Raw genomic sequence first — 17,790 nt, 5'->3', positions numbered from 1 at the left:
ACACACCCACAAGTGTGCTTTCCTCACCTTCTGGGTGTTTCTCAATTCGTCAACAATGGTCAAAGTTCACCATTGCACTGGCCGGCTGTTACTTCTTGCTTTCCCGTGTTGCTGTCTTCCTTCGCAGTCTACTCTGTTTCTATAATGGTGTGCTTTGGTTTCCTTGCCTTTTTCTTTCACGTGTCTACTATATTTCCTAGAGATTTTTTCCTGGTTTACCATAAGACTGACACAGAACATCTTATAATAACCTCGTTTAAGCTAATAACAACTTCTACTGCATACAAGAAGCTGTCCGCCATTTTTACTGGTCTTTGACCCACCACTTTTTGTGCTAATGAATATTAAATGTTGCATCTAATTGTATTGGGAATCCATCCACAAGTTATTACAGATATAATTGTTTTAATGTATTTGCTTTTAAATTTTAAATTGATTTGCATATCGCCTTCACAGTTTTAGAGAGTTCTGAACTTGACTATATGTTTACCTTTACAGTAAGCTTTATATTTTCACGTTGTTTAGTATACATTAATTTCAACATGAACTCCCTTCTTGTAAAACAGGCAGAGTGATGATGAACTCCCTCAGCTTTCATTTGTCCTGGAATTTATTTCTCTTTCACTTCTGAAGGACAGCTTTGCTGGGTATAATATTATTGGTTGGATTTTTTTGTTTTAGTACTTTGAATGTCATACTTCTCCTCCTGGCTTATGTATTTTCTATTGGAAAGTCCACTGATAGTCTTATTGAGGCTCACTTGAATGTGATGGGTTCCTTCTCTCCTGCTGTTTTCAAGATTCTTTGACTTTGAATTTTGTTGGTTTGATTAAGATGTGTGTCATAGTTTCTATTTCACTCCCAAGATTTGGGGAATTATCAGATGGTATTTCTTCAAATAAACTTTCCGCCTTTTTTTTTTCTGTTCTTGGTATCCCATATCTTGTACATTCTCATATTTGAGAGCATCCCATAGATTCATTATGGTTCTCCACACTTCCTAAGCCTATTTTTTGTTCTTCAAATGGATAAGTTCAAATGACCTCTTTTAGAGTTTGCTCATTCTTCAGCATGATCATGTCTGCTGTGGAAGCTATTAAGTTTTTCACTTCTGTCAATGTATTTTTCAGCTCCAGGATTTCTGTTTGGTTATTTAATGGCTTCTATTTCCTTGTTAAAGTTTGACTTTTGTTTGAGCATTGTTCCTAAGTTCACTTAGTTGTCGTCTGTATTTTCTTGTACCTCACTGAGCTTTTTAAAGATTATTTTGAAATTTTCTTCAAGCAATTCATATGCTTGTATTCTTTGGGGCCAGTTAATGGAACTCTACAATGTTCTTTGGTGGTGTCATGTGTGCTTGGCCCTTTGTTGTCTGTGTAGGCTTTGTATTTGTGTCTGTGCATTCAAAGAGTAAATTATTCTTTCAGTCTTTATGGAATGGTTTCCACAAGTTAAAAAGTCTTCTGTGTAAGGTCCTTGAGCTGCTAGAATTGCCTCTGGAATCACGACGCCGTGGTGCTGGATCTGGGTCACATGCCTGATGTTGGAGATCATGTTTGGCAGTTATGCTACCTGAGGCTTTAGTGGGCATGGGTCCTGTCTGGTCCCTGGATGAAAGGACTCTCTCCAAGATCTTGGTCCACAGGGCTGGCACAGGGATACGGTCTGCTTCAGGATTCATGGCCAGGCATATATGGATTCTTGGGTTGGCAGGCCTTCTGTCAGGCCACTTTGTCTGAGAAGGCTGGAGCCAATTTACAGGGCAGTTTCCAGATTCTCAGTGAGACAGAGGTCAGAAGTTAGCCTGCAAGGACACTGCCGGATGTGCCTCCCTCCAGCTCCTGGGTGGGCGAAACCTCTCTCAGTGTGCAGGTGAGAGAGGCTGGGGCTGAAGTCCAGGGGAATTTGAGGGTCTGTGATGGGAAAAGTTTGACAAGCCTGCAAGACTCAGGTGGACGTGTCCCCTGGCAGCCCCTGGTTGAGCAGAACTGCCCCAGACCACGGCCAGCAGGGACTGACTGTGGTCCAGGATGTGCTGTGGGGTCATGCTATGAATCTCCTTCTGGTAACTCTGGGTGGTGAGACTCCCCAGAGTTCCCTGCGGGGTCACGATTGCTCTTGGACCACAGCACAGAGGAGCTGGACACCTACAGACATTGCCGTGGGATGTAGGTCCTCAAGCCATCCCGGAAGTGTACATAATGAGTCTCCCAGCAATTGCCTGTGCTGTCAAAATTGCTCCTGGACTGTACCCAAGGTAGGCTGGAGCCATGACAGGGCCCCTTCAGCATCCCTGTTTGGGATGGAGACCAGCAAGGCTGCTAATAGCACAGATAAGGCAGGTCTCCCTGTGAGTCCTTGTGTGAGCAGGGGTGATGTGGACCATGGCTGATGTTGAGTCACATGCTAATTTTCAGGCTCATTACTGGGATCTAGGTAAATGGGCTTGCCTCCCAAGGCAGCAGTGTACAGGACTCTACCTGTACCCCTTGGTGATGGTTAGGGTGGCAGGCTCAAGGCCATCAGAGCTGTCACCATGCACTTTGTGGGACAGTGCTGTTTCTTCATCTGGAACTGGGACCACAATTGATGTGTCTGCCCTTGAAACAACCCTCCTCAGTCCCAAACTTCACTGAGTATCAGAAATTCCTACCTGAAACCCGAGGTTCCCGCAGAGGTGCACTTCTCCCTGGATAGCTGCAAAATTGTTGTGTGTGAGGGGGAGGGGATATGAACAGGGACTAGGCATTCTACCGTCTTTCAGACCTTTATTTTTTCTTTAATATTTTTATTGTGTTAAAATACATATAGCATAAAATTTAGCACTAGTGACATTTCATACACTCACAATTGATACCACTGTCTGGTTCCAGAACATTTCTGTTACCCAAAAGGAAACTTCCCACCCATTAGCAGTCATTCCTCATTCCCCCTTCCCTCAGCTCCTGGGAACCACCAACCTCCTTTCTAGGGATTTGGTGACACTGGACATTTCACATCAATGGCGTCAGGTAATTTGTGGCCTTTTGTGGCTAGCTGCTTTCACTTAGCATAGGGTTTTCAAGTGATCCTCCTGGAACTTGCTGACTTAGGACTCCAGAAGCTCTTGAATGTCAGGAATGGCAGCATACCTGGACTGGACGGTCCTGTCACCACATGCTAGGGTGGTGACCAGTCACAGGCCAGCCAGGAGGGGGCGCCTCTTAATATGGCTAACCCATGCTCCAGCAGAGGAGCTATTTGCTACAAGGTCTGATTTAGGACCCAGTATTTATAAAAAACACAGTTATTTGGGTTTTCAGTAACTCAACTCATTCTTAATGACTTTAAGTTGACAAAATAATTTTGGCAAACAGTGGTTGGTTAAAAAACCAAAATGTTAATTCCTGGTCTTTTTTGTACTATTTTTCACCTAACAATCCTTTAAAAATGTTAGTCTCTTTCCATGATGAAATAAATACATGGCATGGTTTGATTAAAGCATACCCACATACAAGGCAAAGGTTGCTGCTATACTTCAAAAAGACCTGAGCCAATGAACTTGTGACATAGAGTGCTTTAATCACCACGTGAGATTATACTTTGTTAAATCTACCTCCAGATTGCTGGGCCCTGTCACCCTAGAGGCACACTCTAGGTGCTGGCCGACTGCCTTCTCTGGAATAGGAATTCTTAGTTTTCAAAACTTCACATCACCTTCTGTTGGTTTTATTTTTTTCTACTTGGGGATGTCGCTTATTCGTTAGTTTCTGGAGCTCTTGGATTATTTGTTTGACATTTAAGCCATTCCTGGAAGCTCCCAATGTGGCTTCATTAAAAGGAAAAATGAGCACAAAGTTGCCTGCGTGGGGACTCGGTGCCTGGCCAGGGTCAGGAGGGATACCCGGGGAGACCTTTGCCTTGCAGGGATGTGACCGAATGAGTGATGCATAGGGTACAAATGCCTCATGAGGTGTGTGCCTGCTCATCAGCCTTGGTGCCTGTCTTGTCGGCACAAGTAAGTCCTTCTGCTCGTTCATCATCTCTCTCAGTTGGGAGGTCCGTGTGTGTTTAGGAAGCAATCTGACAGCTTTCTCCTCGACAGTGTCACTCGAACTATATGTCCTGCTCTTGAATTGCAAGAGAGCCTCATAGGGAAGAGAGCCGTGAGCCTCCCTGAGCTTACACTGATCACTCTTGGAAAAGGAATTTCCATTTGTGGCTTTGCCATGCTCTTTGTCCTCATTTCTTAGGCCATTTAAGTAAACCAGCTCAATAACATCATGGATAAGCTTTCTCTTCACCAACACATTGGTTGGACAATCCAAGGACAAGGCAGGACTGCAGTTGACTTCTAAAAGCCATGGTTTCAAGTTGTCATCTATCAGGATATCAAACCCAAAGAGCTCAAAGCAATTGTCAGCCAAGGGGACTGATGGAGCCATGGCAAGGACTGTAAGGATGACCATGCTGTTGATTTTCTGCCACAAAAGCAAGTCGTCCACATCCCAGTTACGAAGGTAGGAGAAAAACCTGCTGAGTGTCCACTTGCAACCTTGACCAACCACTTCTTTGATTTTCCCATACGAGGCGCCCGACTTATTGATGCTGCTGTTGGTCAAATGGGCGTAAAAGTCTTGCAGATTGCTGAGGTCAAACTTTTCAGTAGCAAACCGCACCAACCCTTCCTGATACACATAGATGGTTAAAGGCTTAAAGCTGGTGACGCAGACATAGACGCGGAGGTCACATTTATATCTACCGACAAGCAAAGGGTTGCAGATGTACTTCTGTACTATATGTGTGTCATTGAAAATTAGATCTCTAAGGTCATTGAAGATTATTATCCCTCGCCCACGAGATAGTTCTGCCGGCTTGCAGATCCAGTAGCTCTGCTTGGTACCCAGCGTCTGCTTCTCCTTACAGAATTCAGCTACAAACTTGATGTAGTCGTTGGGCATGACGAACGTCAGAGGGATGAACTCATAGAGGGATGTGCTGTACATCCTCCTCATGTGCTTCAGGTGTTTGGCCAAATGGTCCTTCCTGGTGAGCTTGGTGGTGCCAGGGTGGTGGTTTAGCCTCTGCCAGGGCTTAACTCTGATGTGCTCGGTCATTCGGAACGAGGAGGTCCTCCAGTACAGATTCCAGTCCTCGACATTTTGCCGCTTCTCATCAAACTTATCCCACCCACACTCCAGCAGGACACTTTGCACGACTTCAGGAGTGGTCTCGTCCACGCGGAACACCAGCGGCTTCAAGGGGGCCCCCGAGGGTGCGTCCTCTGTTGTCATGGGTTTTCCTTTCTAAAGATCGGTAATGAGGACAGAGTTAGAAGAATGGGCCATGGCAGACTTCAGCACACTGTCTCCTGAATCCCACCTCTCTGCACCTGGGGCCCCTCTTGGCCCGTCTCTTCCTGGGCCTATCTAGTCTCTATCTGCCTGTGGTGTTCTACTGATAGGGTAAATGTTTGCAGTTATGCCACCCGAGCTTTGGAGGACAAACAGCATCATAGATCCACACCTGTGGTGAGCCCTGTTAACCTAAAAGTAAGTGTAATGAATAACAAAAAAGAATGTCATTTTTTTGGTAGTTAAATGAATTCCGGTATGTTAAAGGATACTTGAAACACGCTATTAGTAAGTATTTTCTGGGCTTGAGAAGTTCGAGGATGACAGGGCAGACACCCAACAGTTGTCCAGGTCCCAACCTGAGCACCTGGGTCCACTGGAGGTGTTTCACTGGGGGGCACTTTGCCATTCAAATAAGTGCTGGCTTGTGGGAAAATAATTGAGAAGAAAAGCTTGAATTGTAAAAAATCCATTTGGCAAAAACCATGACAATGTGAAGTTTATGCCTCTCACTATGGAAATACAGACTTGAAACAGTCTTCTGAACTACAAAGAGGGAAAACCATAACTCACAATGAAGCATGATCTTGAGTGGAGGGTAAAGGCATCAAAACCTCTTAAAGAAACCTCAGACCTTCCAAGTCCAAAGACAGCATGCTCACCAAAAATTCCTTGTTAAGGCAATTTTGAAGTTTCTTTGGAGATGTCAGTGCTGTTCATGCATAATTTATTTAATAATAACATGAATAACCGCTGGGCACAACTCTGCGGTGTTTGGGAGATTCTGACAAGGGAGAGAATTGTGACGGGTGCAGTCCTTTCAGTGCAGCAAGTTTTGACAAGGGAGGGAGAGAGGAAAGGAGGGATTGACAGAGAGATGGATGGATGAAGGGAGGAAGGAAGGGAGGGAAGAAAGGAGGGAAGGAAGAAGAGAGGGAGGGCCACCTGGCTTGCTCACCCACCTTTGTCTCTGGCTTGGAAATTTGGAAGAGTTGCCAGGGAGTGATGGAGACTGCTTGTTTCCAAGTTACCTTCTTCGCAGACCTTAGGTCAGCTCTTTCTTGTGATTTGCTACTGATATGATAGTGAGGATAACAGGCTAGGATGGTGCTTCCATAAGATCTGTGAACACAAAGCATCAATAAAATGACGAGTGCCTTTCCAGCACTAGACCAACTAGGCACAGGCAGAATTGCAAATCTGGTGTGACCACTAAAAAAAGTCAATCTGCACCACTTATGGTGATGTTTTCAAACAGTTCTCTAAGATGTCAGCGGGAGATCAAACGACCAGTTAGGATTTTTCTTCATGGTAAAAAGTTCTGCAGCTTCCTCAAGTTTCTGAAGGCCCTGGCTTAGGGAGAGAGAGAGCAAGGACTTTGTCCTGTGGCCAGGAAGAGGGCTGTGGACCGTGACGTCAGCCATGATGTGGGGTGTCGTGTGACCATGATAAGAGCACTGCTATCCATGGAGGTTTTCATAATTTGTTTTCTTCCCTGACCTGAGCTGTGAGAGAAGAAGTCCCTGATCCCTGGGAGGAGGGACATTGACAAGACGGTGCTACTCATGGCCCATGGCAGGAAATTTGTTTAACTATTTATTCATACTCCCAATTTACATTATAGATATATGCTAAGTAATACAGTAATTGATGCTTAAAACCACTCTACAGTGCTAATGTCTATATATTTTACAGTATAGAATACAGCATGATGATCCTGACGATGTGGAAGTAATCACACGGTAACAGTATACATACCATTCTTTCTTTGGCTCCATCTTGCCTTCCAGTGAAGGGGCTGTACATGTGGGAAGATGCCTGTGAAGCACTAGTGTCCAACTACACCCAGGTCCTGGAAGGCAGGCAGGTGCCAAGCTTATGTCCCCTGAGCAGGCACTATGTCTGATTTGTGTCCTGGATAGGGCTGACGGCTGGCTGTGCAGTGGGATCTCAGTCCACGATTTCCTGGACTGCAGGCCACCTGAGTGGGAGCCTCCAGGCCAAAGGAGGAAGGCAGAGGCTGGAGAGCCTGCCTGGCTCATGCTGGTCAGTGGCTCTTCCTGGGAGGTCCCTCTTCCAAGCTGCCATTCTTATACCATCTAAATCACTTCTGCTTCCTCAAAGAAAGATAGGCTCTGTTCACTGTACTACATGACACATCCTGGACCTTGCTCTAGCTGAGGGCAGGAGTATTTATGAAAAATAGCTACTATTTTCTGTGACTTTCTCTCCTACCACCTTGCTCCCCTGACGGGAGTTCTGGGACAAGTAGGTTGGTGTGTCCTTCCCTACAGTTGGTGTCACAGGCATGGGTAGGCAGCAGTGTGGGACCTGGGATTCCATTGGGGGACCTGGAACAGGACCCATGAAGCGAAGGAGTTGAGACACAGGGACTCCTGGCTTCCAGGAGGGAATAGAGTCTCTCTGAAGAAACAAAACCACGAGTCCCCAATGAAAGTCACAGGGTGGGGTGACGACTACATGTTCTCTTTCCCTTGATTAGAGTGGCCACCCTGCCTGTGTTTACTTAAAAACAATTGATCAGCATAGCTCCATGAGAAGTTTTTGAGCCTGCCCTTTATAATGGCTGGAGATGGTTGCAATGGCCCAGCCTGGTCCCCCGACAGGCACTGGTGCCTGGCTACAGGAGCCAGCTGGTCTCCACTGCACGTGCATTGGTTTGAGAAGGGGACATCATCCAGCATGTGCCTTGCAGGTGTGCTGGCCAACCTGGGGACAAACTGTTTCTTGTGGCGAGCCGCATTGATGCTTTCACAATTATGAAGAAAATCATGCTTTTTATTCACATTCCCCATGTGACAAATTCAGTTCCACCAGCTCTGCCCAAGGGACAGTGTTCATCTGTATCGACCAGCTCGGGCCAAGTGGATCTGTGTGGAGGGAAGAGACGCATTAGTGTGTGTGACCTCTCATTGCCCTCTTTGGGTCCAGGGACCAGAGTTGGCTTGGGACATTGGCCACGTGGCTGCCTCACCCACTGGGATGTGAAGCCCGGCTGCCATTGTTACCCTAGTCTCCTGAATTAGGTGTCCTGTATGTGGTAGAATAAGTGAGGGACCAGCAAGCCAGTGGAGTGGAGGGGAGGAGCACGGGGACACTTTTCCTGTGCCTTATCAGAATAAAGCATCTGTATACTTTTTCTATTTCAACCATGGGTATGTCACACTGATACAAATAATATGCACAGTCCTCATTCCATTCTGTCTTTGCTTTCCTGTTTTTAAAATAACTTCTCACTTAGCTCGATCAGAAGCGGGGAGTTAAGGTGAATTCAGTTCCCAAGTCCAAAATTTGGAGGAAAGTTTTATTCTGAAAGAAAATGGATATTATAGAAGCTGACATTTTACCAAAGAGTCGGTCTTGGACTGTCACCCCAAGGGCTTAAGTCAGTAACGATGCATGCGGATATGTGTTTATGGGTGTAAAATACATTTTTGAGTATTTGGACTTCTAGCCTGTCACTCGAGATGTACAGGTGAGAAATAGACAGGTCTCATGTCGTGAAGGGTGCAAAGGACTTGTGAAAGAATAGTAGGGGAACAATTGTTGACAGGGGCAGAGGCCCTGAAGGCATCAGTCCATATCAGCCGAGGCTAATGATAAGTAATTTAAATTATCCATAAGAGATTCAATTGATCCTGCACTACTCAGATTGAAGGGCAAAGGAATGTGTACAGTGATGTAAATGTAATATGCACATACGTCATTATGAACAGATAATGTAAACTGTCGACTGTATAACAGTATTTGTCACTTGCCCAGGAAAGAAACTGAGACAAGTGGCACCTAACACCCCCACCATACATACACCTGAGCTTAGTCACAACAGACCTGTCAGGAGAACTGTCAGGGCCACCAGCTTTATTTTAAAAAGAAGTCATTCAACGTTCTCTCAAAATTTAGAAGAACTACATTTAGAGCTGCAGTGCTCAGCCTCACAGGACGTCTTACGGATTCCAAGTGCAGATTTACTGATGATATGTGACTGCCAGAGTTCAAGCAAAGAGTCATAGACACGCGGTTATATTAATGACGTCATGATCTCTAACGTGCATTTCCAGCTCTTCCTGTGGGGAACCCTGAATTTTTCAGTGTGGCACATGGGAGGGGCCTGTGAGCAGGTCCCTAACAGATGTGGGGCCACAGAAAGAAGGTTGCTCCCCCTGGCCAGCATATACTGTCTATAGTTCACTTGGCAATGAGGCCTGATACACAGAGAGGCCTTGTCTGGGCATTCCGAGATGATAAGGCCAGATCACATAAAAATTGCCAAAAGAAAACAAGGTCCTATGTCCCCAAAACCAACACCAGGAGACAGGGAGACTGCATGGCCACTACAGTGTTTTCCTGGCAGGAATCACCATTAAATCTCAGAAAGACACAGCTCCAAGCAGGATGGTGTAAACCCATCGTCTGGGGGTGACTGAGCAGAGCAGTCACCCATTGCTGCCTGCAGGTGAGTCCTGTTGTGTGTGTGGGCCTGAGTTACTTCAGATATTGCCTGTGGGAAATTATTAAAGTCAGAACTCCCATCTCAAGGAAAGTGCCAAGCACTGTTTAAACACTGATCCACCATTGAACTGACTGAGTATGAAACCAGCACAAGTGAAAAACACCCTGAATCCTGAGTGAGCCTACAAAGAACTTTTCAGAGTATACAGAGTCTCCCATACTTCTTTGGCCTTAACCCAAGCTAATTTAATCAGAGTATAAACAGCATCTAATGAACAGTAGAACCTGTTCTTCAGAAATCACAGCCAGCTATATTTTAGGTCATTTTTATAATTACAGGGTTGCTGAACTCTTTTGAGTCTATTCAGCCCTGACCGCAAGTTCCCCTGGCTTAGGAAGGGGGGAGGGCCCCTCTTTCCCACACTTTGATGATGTACCTGGCACATAGGTCCCCTGGGAAAGACATTCCATCCCTCTGGGGACTCCTGCAGGCCTGTGAGTTCTCCTGCAAGGCCAATGGCTGGGCTAGAGTGGAGGGGGCTTTGCAGCCAGTATCCTGCAGTCTCCATAGCAGCAACCCATTCTAGAACTTCCTTCCATCCAAAACAGGCCCTCACAAGAGAACCAGGCATCCATTCTTTTTGTCTTCATTTTATCTTTTTAGCATATTCACTGTGTACAAGATAGAAAACCCCAGGCCACTTTCCACTGGCGGAGGCGAAGCTTGAGTATTAAGCCATTCAACTAAATGCTATGAACTTCAGTCATCAGTGAACCGAGAGAGGAAATATTTGGGCATCAGGTAGACAGGCCCTTCTAGGTGACCCCCATGCCAGATGCTATAAAAATAGTTTCCTTCAATGTAGAGAAGAGACTAATTTTTCTAAAGAAACACTAGTCCATGAACACACACAGGCCATGCATCCTGCATGTGAAAAAGTAATAAAAACTACGTGTCTACATAAACAGCCTTCTGCTTTCCAAAGGTTCCCCGCCTTTTTCGGAATTCCTGGGACTTACCCCCGTAGCCTGTTTTCCCGCCTCTCATGGATGTGCACTTCCTTACTTCAATTCCATTAACAGCCTCGATTCCAGGCATTTGTAAAATCTGTACTCTGGGCAAGTGTTGTACCACTGAGCTACGACCCCCAGCCCCTAAAACGCACAACTGTTACTTCACACTGCACAGCACAGCAAGTTTTAAATTTGGAACTCAGTTGTTTACACATCCAAAACTCCACACCTTTATCAATGAGGAACAGTAGCTTGGGCCTCAAGTGTAATTTTTCTAGGTCAGTCTGTTAGACTTCTTTGTCCCTGAGACAAATACCTGGGGGATACAGTTTAAAGGAGGAAAGATTTATTTTGGCTTATGGTTTCAGAGGTTTCTAGAAGTCCCATGGTCAACTGGACCAGTGATTTGGGCCTGAGGCGAGGCAGAATTTCATGGTGGCAGAACTGCTCACTGCGTGGCAGCCAGGAAGCAGAGAGAAGACACAGGCGGGGGCAAGGCAGGATACACCCTTCAAAGGCATGGCCCCACCGACCTACTTCTTCCTCCAACCAGGTCCTACCTCCTAAGACTCTCCATAGTCCATTCGAATTTTGAGTCCATCAGTGAATTAAACCATCGATTAAGTCAGAATCCTTTATCCCTGGGAATTCCCTCTGACACACCCAGAGTCATGCCTTACTAATCTCCTAGGTGGCTCTCAACCCAGTCATGATGACAGTCAAGATTAACCATCACGGTTGGGAAGCCAGTTAGTGGAGAACAGTGGCCTCAGAGCGTTTGGATTGGATACAGTCCTTGTCTTGTCTCTCCTTTTCCCTGTGGTTCACAGTTGTGGTTTATAGCTCTTATGGAACCCAGAGTGCGTCTTTCCCACATAGATGTTACTTGGAATAAATGTTTGCATTGCTTTAAATGCAGAATAATCAATTCATTGTTAATCAGCAGGAAAGTCCTATTTTCTCAGTAAGGCTTTAAGGTACCGGGGACAAGACCATGTTGATGCACTCCTTTGGCCTAAGACTTCCTGGCATGGTCCTCACTTCCAATAACTCCTGGCTGGATGGAACTGACTTGGAGTTCAAATGCTGCTATCGTCCCAGCATGCATACGGCTCGCTCTGACCTTTACAACTGGAGGTGGGAAGGCAGTGGATCTTGCCTGCAGCTCTGCCCTTTGGCCTGTGCTGTGAGGAACGCACACCTGGTGTGACACTCAGGGCTTCCTCTGCACCTCTTCAGTGGGATCCCCCACCATAGCCTCACTCCTGCCTGAAAGGCCAGCCCTATGCTGTGGACTCTGAGGTACCAGCTGTGGCTCAGGCTCCATGCTTCTGTCCTCCCACTACCCCTCCCATCTACCTATCAAAGGCCAGTACGAATGTCCACTCCTATCTTCCTCCCCTCTGGGACTTCTCCTTCCTCCACATGGGCCCTGTCACCCCACATCTACCTAATAGGAAGACATGCCATCCCTCCTAGGTCACAGTGTCCCAGTAGGCAGTTGTGCTTGGTCACACAACCTACCATCTATCACCAGTCCCTGAAAATGCTGGCCATTGGATGACTTGGGTTGAACTCAGTACACACTCCTCCACCTGTGTAGATACTTTGAGTGTGGGGTGCATTTGAGTGACACTGTCTCCCATTGGTAACTGTAGTCACAGAAGTTATGCCTATCTCAGTGGCCCTTGCACACTAGCGCCCTGTGCACAGGGTGCTCTCCAAGTGTGTCTTTTGGACAGCCTAGGCTGGTATGTACCTCCTGCTGAGTCCCCTAAGGCAGGTTCTGTGGGGAAGCACTGTGTAGGGTGCATACTCACTGTCTTGGTGGTGCTGGACTCCTGCACTTCCAGAAGGGGCCAGGGAGGGCTGTTGCACGCCCAGGAGCTGTCTTGACACTGAGTGTTGCTTTCATCACCCCTTCCCTGCTCCCAGTTGATGTAGAGGAAGGAATTCTCAGCAATTCTGATCTGAGGGGAGTGTTGTGTGTCCCAGTTCAGCCGTCTGGCAGGCAGGCGGACATGGGCAGGACCACAGAAATCCTGGTTGTTAGTGATGCTCTCCTCACAAAGGCAGGGCTTTCCCCACCTCAGGAAGGGCTGCAGCCAGGACCATGAATGTGAGAGCCATGGCGGGGAGTGGAGGGTAGAGGACTACATTTCTCTTATCTGTCCTCTGAGGCCTCTCTTCCCGTAGCCAGGCCTGGTAGCTGTCAGCACCAGTGCCCAAGGACTCAGAGCTGACATATGGCAGGGAAGGCCCACAGGTTCCTCTGGAGGTAGGGTCCTTCCGGGGGTCTCCTTTTGTCAAGCCTTAGAGGAATAAGCCAGAGAGGACGTGACTGGCATTCTTGAGTCAGACATCTTTTCCCTTGGCTCACTCAACAGGCCCCACTGCCTGTTGAGGTTAACATTAGCACCATATTGCCATCCCTTTAATTACAGGCTCTGTTACCACCTTTCAGGAGCAATAATCACCTCACATAATCACCTCACATAACTATGTGAAAACTGCAGGGCACCACACCCCAAGGTGAAACTGCAGATGTTTTAAACTGGCGAACCAAGAACACAAGCAGCTTGTGATATGTCACCCAAAAGGCATTTTTCTTTTTCAGTTGGAAAACTGATGCTATTGTTGTCTTCTAGCCCTTGGTGCTGGTCAATTTTATAAAAATGAAGTGTAATTAAGGTCTTCCACCATGACTATCTTCATGAGCATAAATTAAAGGTGTGGTGCCAGCAATTATTTTATCTGGGCAATGTACAAGATAGATAACCAAGAAGTAAGCAGTTCTGAGCCAGGACACCAGGTTAGTGATTATTAAGTCTTGCATTTGTTCAGTAATTTTAACTCTTCTCCTCAGTTTGAGAGGTTCACACAAGCTGCCAAGAGTGCCTACTCTCTCTCTACTCAAGAGTCTGGACTGAGGAGAGAAATCCACCAAGGCCACAGGCCACTACTGCCCAGGACACCTCAGAGATGCAGAAATGCTGTGTGTGCTTGCCTGGTGAGGCCTGGCATTTTCCACAGTGGGTGCAGGAGCTGACACTTCCCTGATGGTCTTGTCCGTGCTCTGCCTCCTCCTGAGGACGCCCCTGGATTTCACCCTGCCTCAGCTCCCTCCATGTAACCCCTGGCTCTCAGCTTGAGGACAGGCTGATGCTCCCAGAGATGGACACACACCGTCCGGGCTCTGTGGCCAGTGAGTCAGTCCATAGGAGCCCTGGCCCAGCATTACCCCTCCTCTGTCTCATTCTGAAGGAAGTGTCAGGTTCCAGAGCAATCCATGCTCAGGTATGTAGACCTAATGAACGTCCACCATTGTGGCATACCTCCATCTCCAGCTCGTCCCCCTGGATCAGGACATGCTCACTTTGAATCAGGATGTATGCCACAATGGCAGGACCAAGAGGAGGTTCCATGCATTATGATACTAAAATCTAGAATCTGGGTGAAGTCTAAGGAATCTCTGAGCCAATAACCATTTTATTTTATAGCTATCTTACTCCCAAGTGAGCACAGAGACTCAAACCCAGGTAGTTAATGGAGCAAGAACCACCTGCCATCTCCCAAGCCCAAGAGGGAAAGACACAAAGCACATCATGATTTGCCAGATCTCAGAAGCTGTGTCTGACCCACAACATCCTTTTCAATCAGGAGCCCAAGCCCTTGACATCTACTGGACACCCAGGGCCAGCACCTTACCCGGCTCATCGGGAGAAATGGTGAACATTTGTTGAGAATGGACTTTTATTTATTACCGTCATCACTTTAGGATGTTGGGAGGACTTATGAAAAACATGCTGCCCATAGGGAGGTGGCACGGGGCTGCAGACCCTGCCGATCAGGGAAGTTGTCTCTATTCTTCTTTCCTTCGAACTTGTCTGGTCACCTGGTGGCCCCTGTTGTCTGAATCTTTGTAGAGCATGATCCAGGTCTCTCATGAGGATTTGTCAGTTTGCACAGGATGGTAGCCTTAACTTGGACCTTAATGGCCTTAACCTATCCTGCAAAGGTATCCGTGGGAAGCAGCAATTGCTTGCATCCTTGGCAAGGGGGCCTGGGGGTGAAACCTACCTGCCAATCCTCTCCCGGGTAAGCACTCCTTCCTGGATTGAATCGGCAAGAAGAGGGAGTCTTTGGACCTGAAAAGTTTAAGCACAGGAATGGTTTCAGCAAACCTGCCTAACTAGATTTTATTCTGTTCCCCACAAATAGCTGATTGATCAGCCCCTCTGGGTTGCATCTCACCCGAGTGGAAAGTGTCATGTGGAGACTTTGTCACCTTCCATTGGGTTGCTCAGGGCAAGATTAATTAATCATCTATACACACCAAGCTCTGCCTTTATGACCTCCCATCAGGGCAGCCTCCTTTCCCTTGTCAGGAGTACATGTGGGATGCTCGGGCTCCTATGGAAGGAAGAGTGCCAGGGTGGAGGCCGGTGAGACATGTAAAGGCTGCAGAGCTGCTTGTTTAGCCTTTCAGTCCACTTAGCTATTTGCCTGTGACACAAAGGACACATCCCTCTGATGTCCCCAGCACTAGGTGAATAGCCTCCAATATTTGGGAGATTTCCTTTCCTTGTTCTGTTGGGAATTGCCTTCCTGAGTTAAGTCCCCTTTCCTTCCATATAGCTGCATATAGCTCTAGGAAGGCATGATTTGAGTCAGTAGAAATGTTAATCCCGAGTTAAGGTTCTAGTTAAGGCTACCAGTTCTGTTTTTGGGCTGAAGGCTCAGCCAGCAAGGGTTGGGTTTCAGTGACTCCTTCTTGGCTCAGCACTGCATATCCTGCCTTTCTTTCTCTGTTTAGCATGAAACTACTTCCATCAGTAAACCATTCATCCTTGGGTTTCAGGAATGGTTTGTCTGTCAGGTCTGGTCTGTGTGCATAAGTTTGTATGATCACCTGCTCACAAGTATATTCAGTCATTAGTTCTAAGAGCCATAAAGATGCAGGATTTAGGATGTTACACATCTCCATGGTCACTTCTGGGGACTCTAGAAGGATTTATAGATGTCGATCCCCAGACATCCATAAGTGGCTTTAGTTCCAGGATGGCCCTTACCTGGGAGAGGGTAAGCACTTCTAGCTGCAGACCCAGAGTCATTTTAATGGCCTCCTCCACTGGGAGGACAGTGGCTATTGCCCTCAGACATCCCAGCCAACCCGGGGCCATTCCTTCCAACCTGTTAAAAAGAGGCTACTAAACGAGGTTGAATCCCTAGATTCTGGGTTAGAAAGCCTACGAAATTCCCCTCTTTCCTAATACGTATAGCATAAAAGCACTTGCCAAACTGGGGATTCCTAGGGCCAGGGCTCAGTGAGGACCTCTTTAGGCATCTGTTTCTCTAGTTCATTCTAAGGGTTTACTATCTGGTCCCTTTGTTGACACATACAGAAGCTTAGCTATGACTCCAAAATCTAGCAAAACCCTGCCATTCCCAAGAATGAATGGACTGGATAGTCAGTGTCCCTCCTAGGCTACAGATGGCTTTCATCTTCCCAGCCAACAGTTTCTGGGTCCCAGGAGTGAAGATATAGCCCAGATAGTGAACCTTCTGTGAGAAACTTAGGCCTTATTTTTTTTTTGAAACTTTGCATTCCCTATGGGCCAAGAAATTAAGGACCAGGACAGAATTGTCATTTGACATGTCCTGAAGAGCACTGCAAATCAGGAGGTCATCCACGTGTTGGAGAAGTCCTCCTTACTCAACTTGATGGTCCCTTAAATCTTTTCCCAATGCCCTGGCAAACAAGTAGGGGCTATCCTAAAACCCCTGGGGCAGTACTGTCCATGTACACTGTTTTTCCCTTATAAAGGGGTCCTCCCACTCAAAGGCAGAGATATTTGGACTCTTGATGCAGAGGGATGGTAAAGAAAGCATCTTTCAAGTCCAAGACCGTGACCCTTTGGTATTTGGGACAGAATGGTATTTGGGACAGAATGGTATTTGGGACAGAATGGCCCAGGTATTTGGGACAGAATGGCCACTAGAAGGTATATGGGGACCATGGTCTTGTTTACCAGTCAAAGATCCTGGACCATCCTATACTGTCCTGTGTTTTATCACAGGAAGGGTAAGGGTGTTAACAGGGAGATTGACAAGGTCTTAATAGAAACTCTTGCAAATTGGCCATAGTTCCTCCTTTGCCTCCTGTTTTGGAGAACATTGCTTATGACTGGGATAATGGTTGGGGTCTTTGAGTTGTACCTTAACAGCAATAGTCTTTGCTCTCCCAGGTATTCCATCATATCAAGTTGAATGACTTACTTTTTGGTCCACTTCCAGAGAGATTTGGTAGGCCTTTGGGGTCTTTCCTGAAGCACTAAGAGCCCTGGCAACTTGTCCATTAGCAGGACCAGGCCAAATTTTCCCATATGTCCCAGCCCAAGAGCAGAGCAGGGAATCAGGATCTACTAGAAATCTATGCATAAAGACTTGAATCTTAATACCGTAAGCCAAGAAGGGGGTGAAACTTCTAACCCTATTTTTTCTAGTGAATACCCCCCGCCCCGACACACACACACACAATTGGTGTCAGGGAGGAAGCCTTTACTGCATAGAAGGGAAGAGCAGAGTAAGTCACCCCCTATCCAATAGGAATTAAATTTACTTACCCAAGACATTTAAGGCTACCTGAGGTTCTCATGAGTGATGATGGTCTTATGTGTGGGCTGCAGAGAGTGCCTTGGGCCTCCTGAGTTGTGTTCCATTTCAGTCAATGCAGCCAGAGTCTTAACTGGCTGCACCCCTCTCCGGGAGCAAGGACAGTCAAAACTGGAGCAGTCACGATGGGCTGGCTCTGGGTGATCCCTGGCAAAATGCCCCAGTTTCATGCAGGTGTAACAGGTTGCCACCTGTCTCACTTAAGGATGCCTTGGACCTGTCCAGTCATGGTATCCATAAGCTTAGCCTGCCTCCTTCTCTTGTTCTGTCCCTTCCTTTCCTCTTCCAGATTGCA

At 46.8% G+C, this 17,790-nt stretch overlaps 1 protein-coding gene across 3 annotated transcripts; it reads right to left on the bottom strand.

The window, feature by feature from the left end:
- Window positions 1-2,759: 2,759 nt before the first annotated feature.
- Window positions 2,760-17,771, bottom strand: Ttll2 (tubulin tyrosine ligase like 2). 3 transcript variants are annotated; one of them, XM_074070437.1, is made up of 6 exons: window positions 17,447-17,771; window positions 14,901-14,968; window positions 12,641-13,132; window positions 7,092-8,224; window positions 6,296-6,455; window positions 2,760-5,285 (listed from the first exon to the last, which is right to left on the bottom strand). In XM_074070437.1, the coding sequence occupies exon 6, from the start codon at window positions 5,271-5,273 to the stop codon at window positions 3,693-3,695; it is 1,581 nt and encodes a 526-aa protein (XP_073926538.1). In that variant the 5' UTR covers window positions 5,274-5,285; window positions 6,296-6,455; window positions 7,092-8,224; window positions 12,641-13,132; window positions 14,901-14,968; window positions 17,447-17,771; the 3' UTR covers window positions 2,760-3,692. The 3 variants fall into 3 exon arrangements, with proteins under 3 accessions (XP_073926538.1, XP_073926533.1, XP_073926527.1); XM_074070432.1 differs by lacking the exon at window positions 12,641-13,132; XM_074070426.1 differs by lacking the exons at window positions 7,092-8,224; window positions 12,641-13,132.
- Between the last annotated feature and the right edge of the window lie 19 nt (window positions 17,772-17,790).

Source organism: Castor canadensis, chromosome 1 (assembly GCF_047511655.1).
Source record: "Castor canadensis chromosome 1, mCasCan1.hap1v2, whole genome shotgun sequence".
NCBI lineage: Eukaryota > Metazoa > Chordata > Mammalia > Rodentia > Castoridae > Castor > Castor canadensis.
The sequence above is the reverse complement of the archived record's forward strand: the minus strand, read 5'-3'. Positions and strand labels throughout refer to the sequence as shown.

Bases quoted from the DNA above. Each gene is read 5' to 3' on its own strand.
- Ttll2 (XM_074070426.1), bottom strand. The intron at 6,456-14,900 runs GTAGGTTTCACC...TTGTGTTCACAG, and splicing joins ACCCGGGAGAGGATTGGCAG to ATCTTATGGAAGCACCATCC. The intron at 5,286-6,295 runs GTGGGTGAGCAA...ACCGATCTTTAG, and splicing joins TTTCCAAGCCAGAGACAAAG to AAAGGAAAACCCATGACAAC.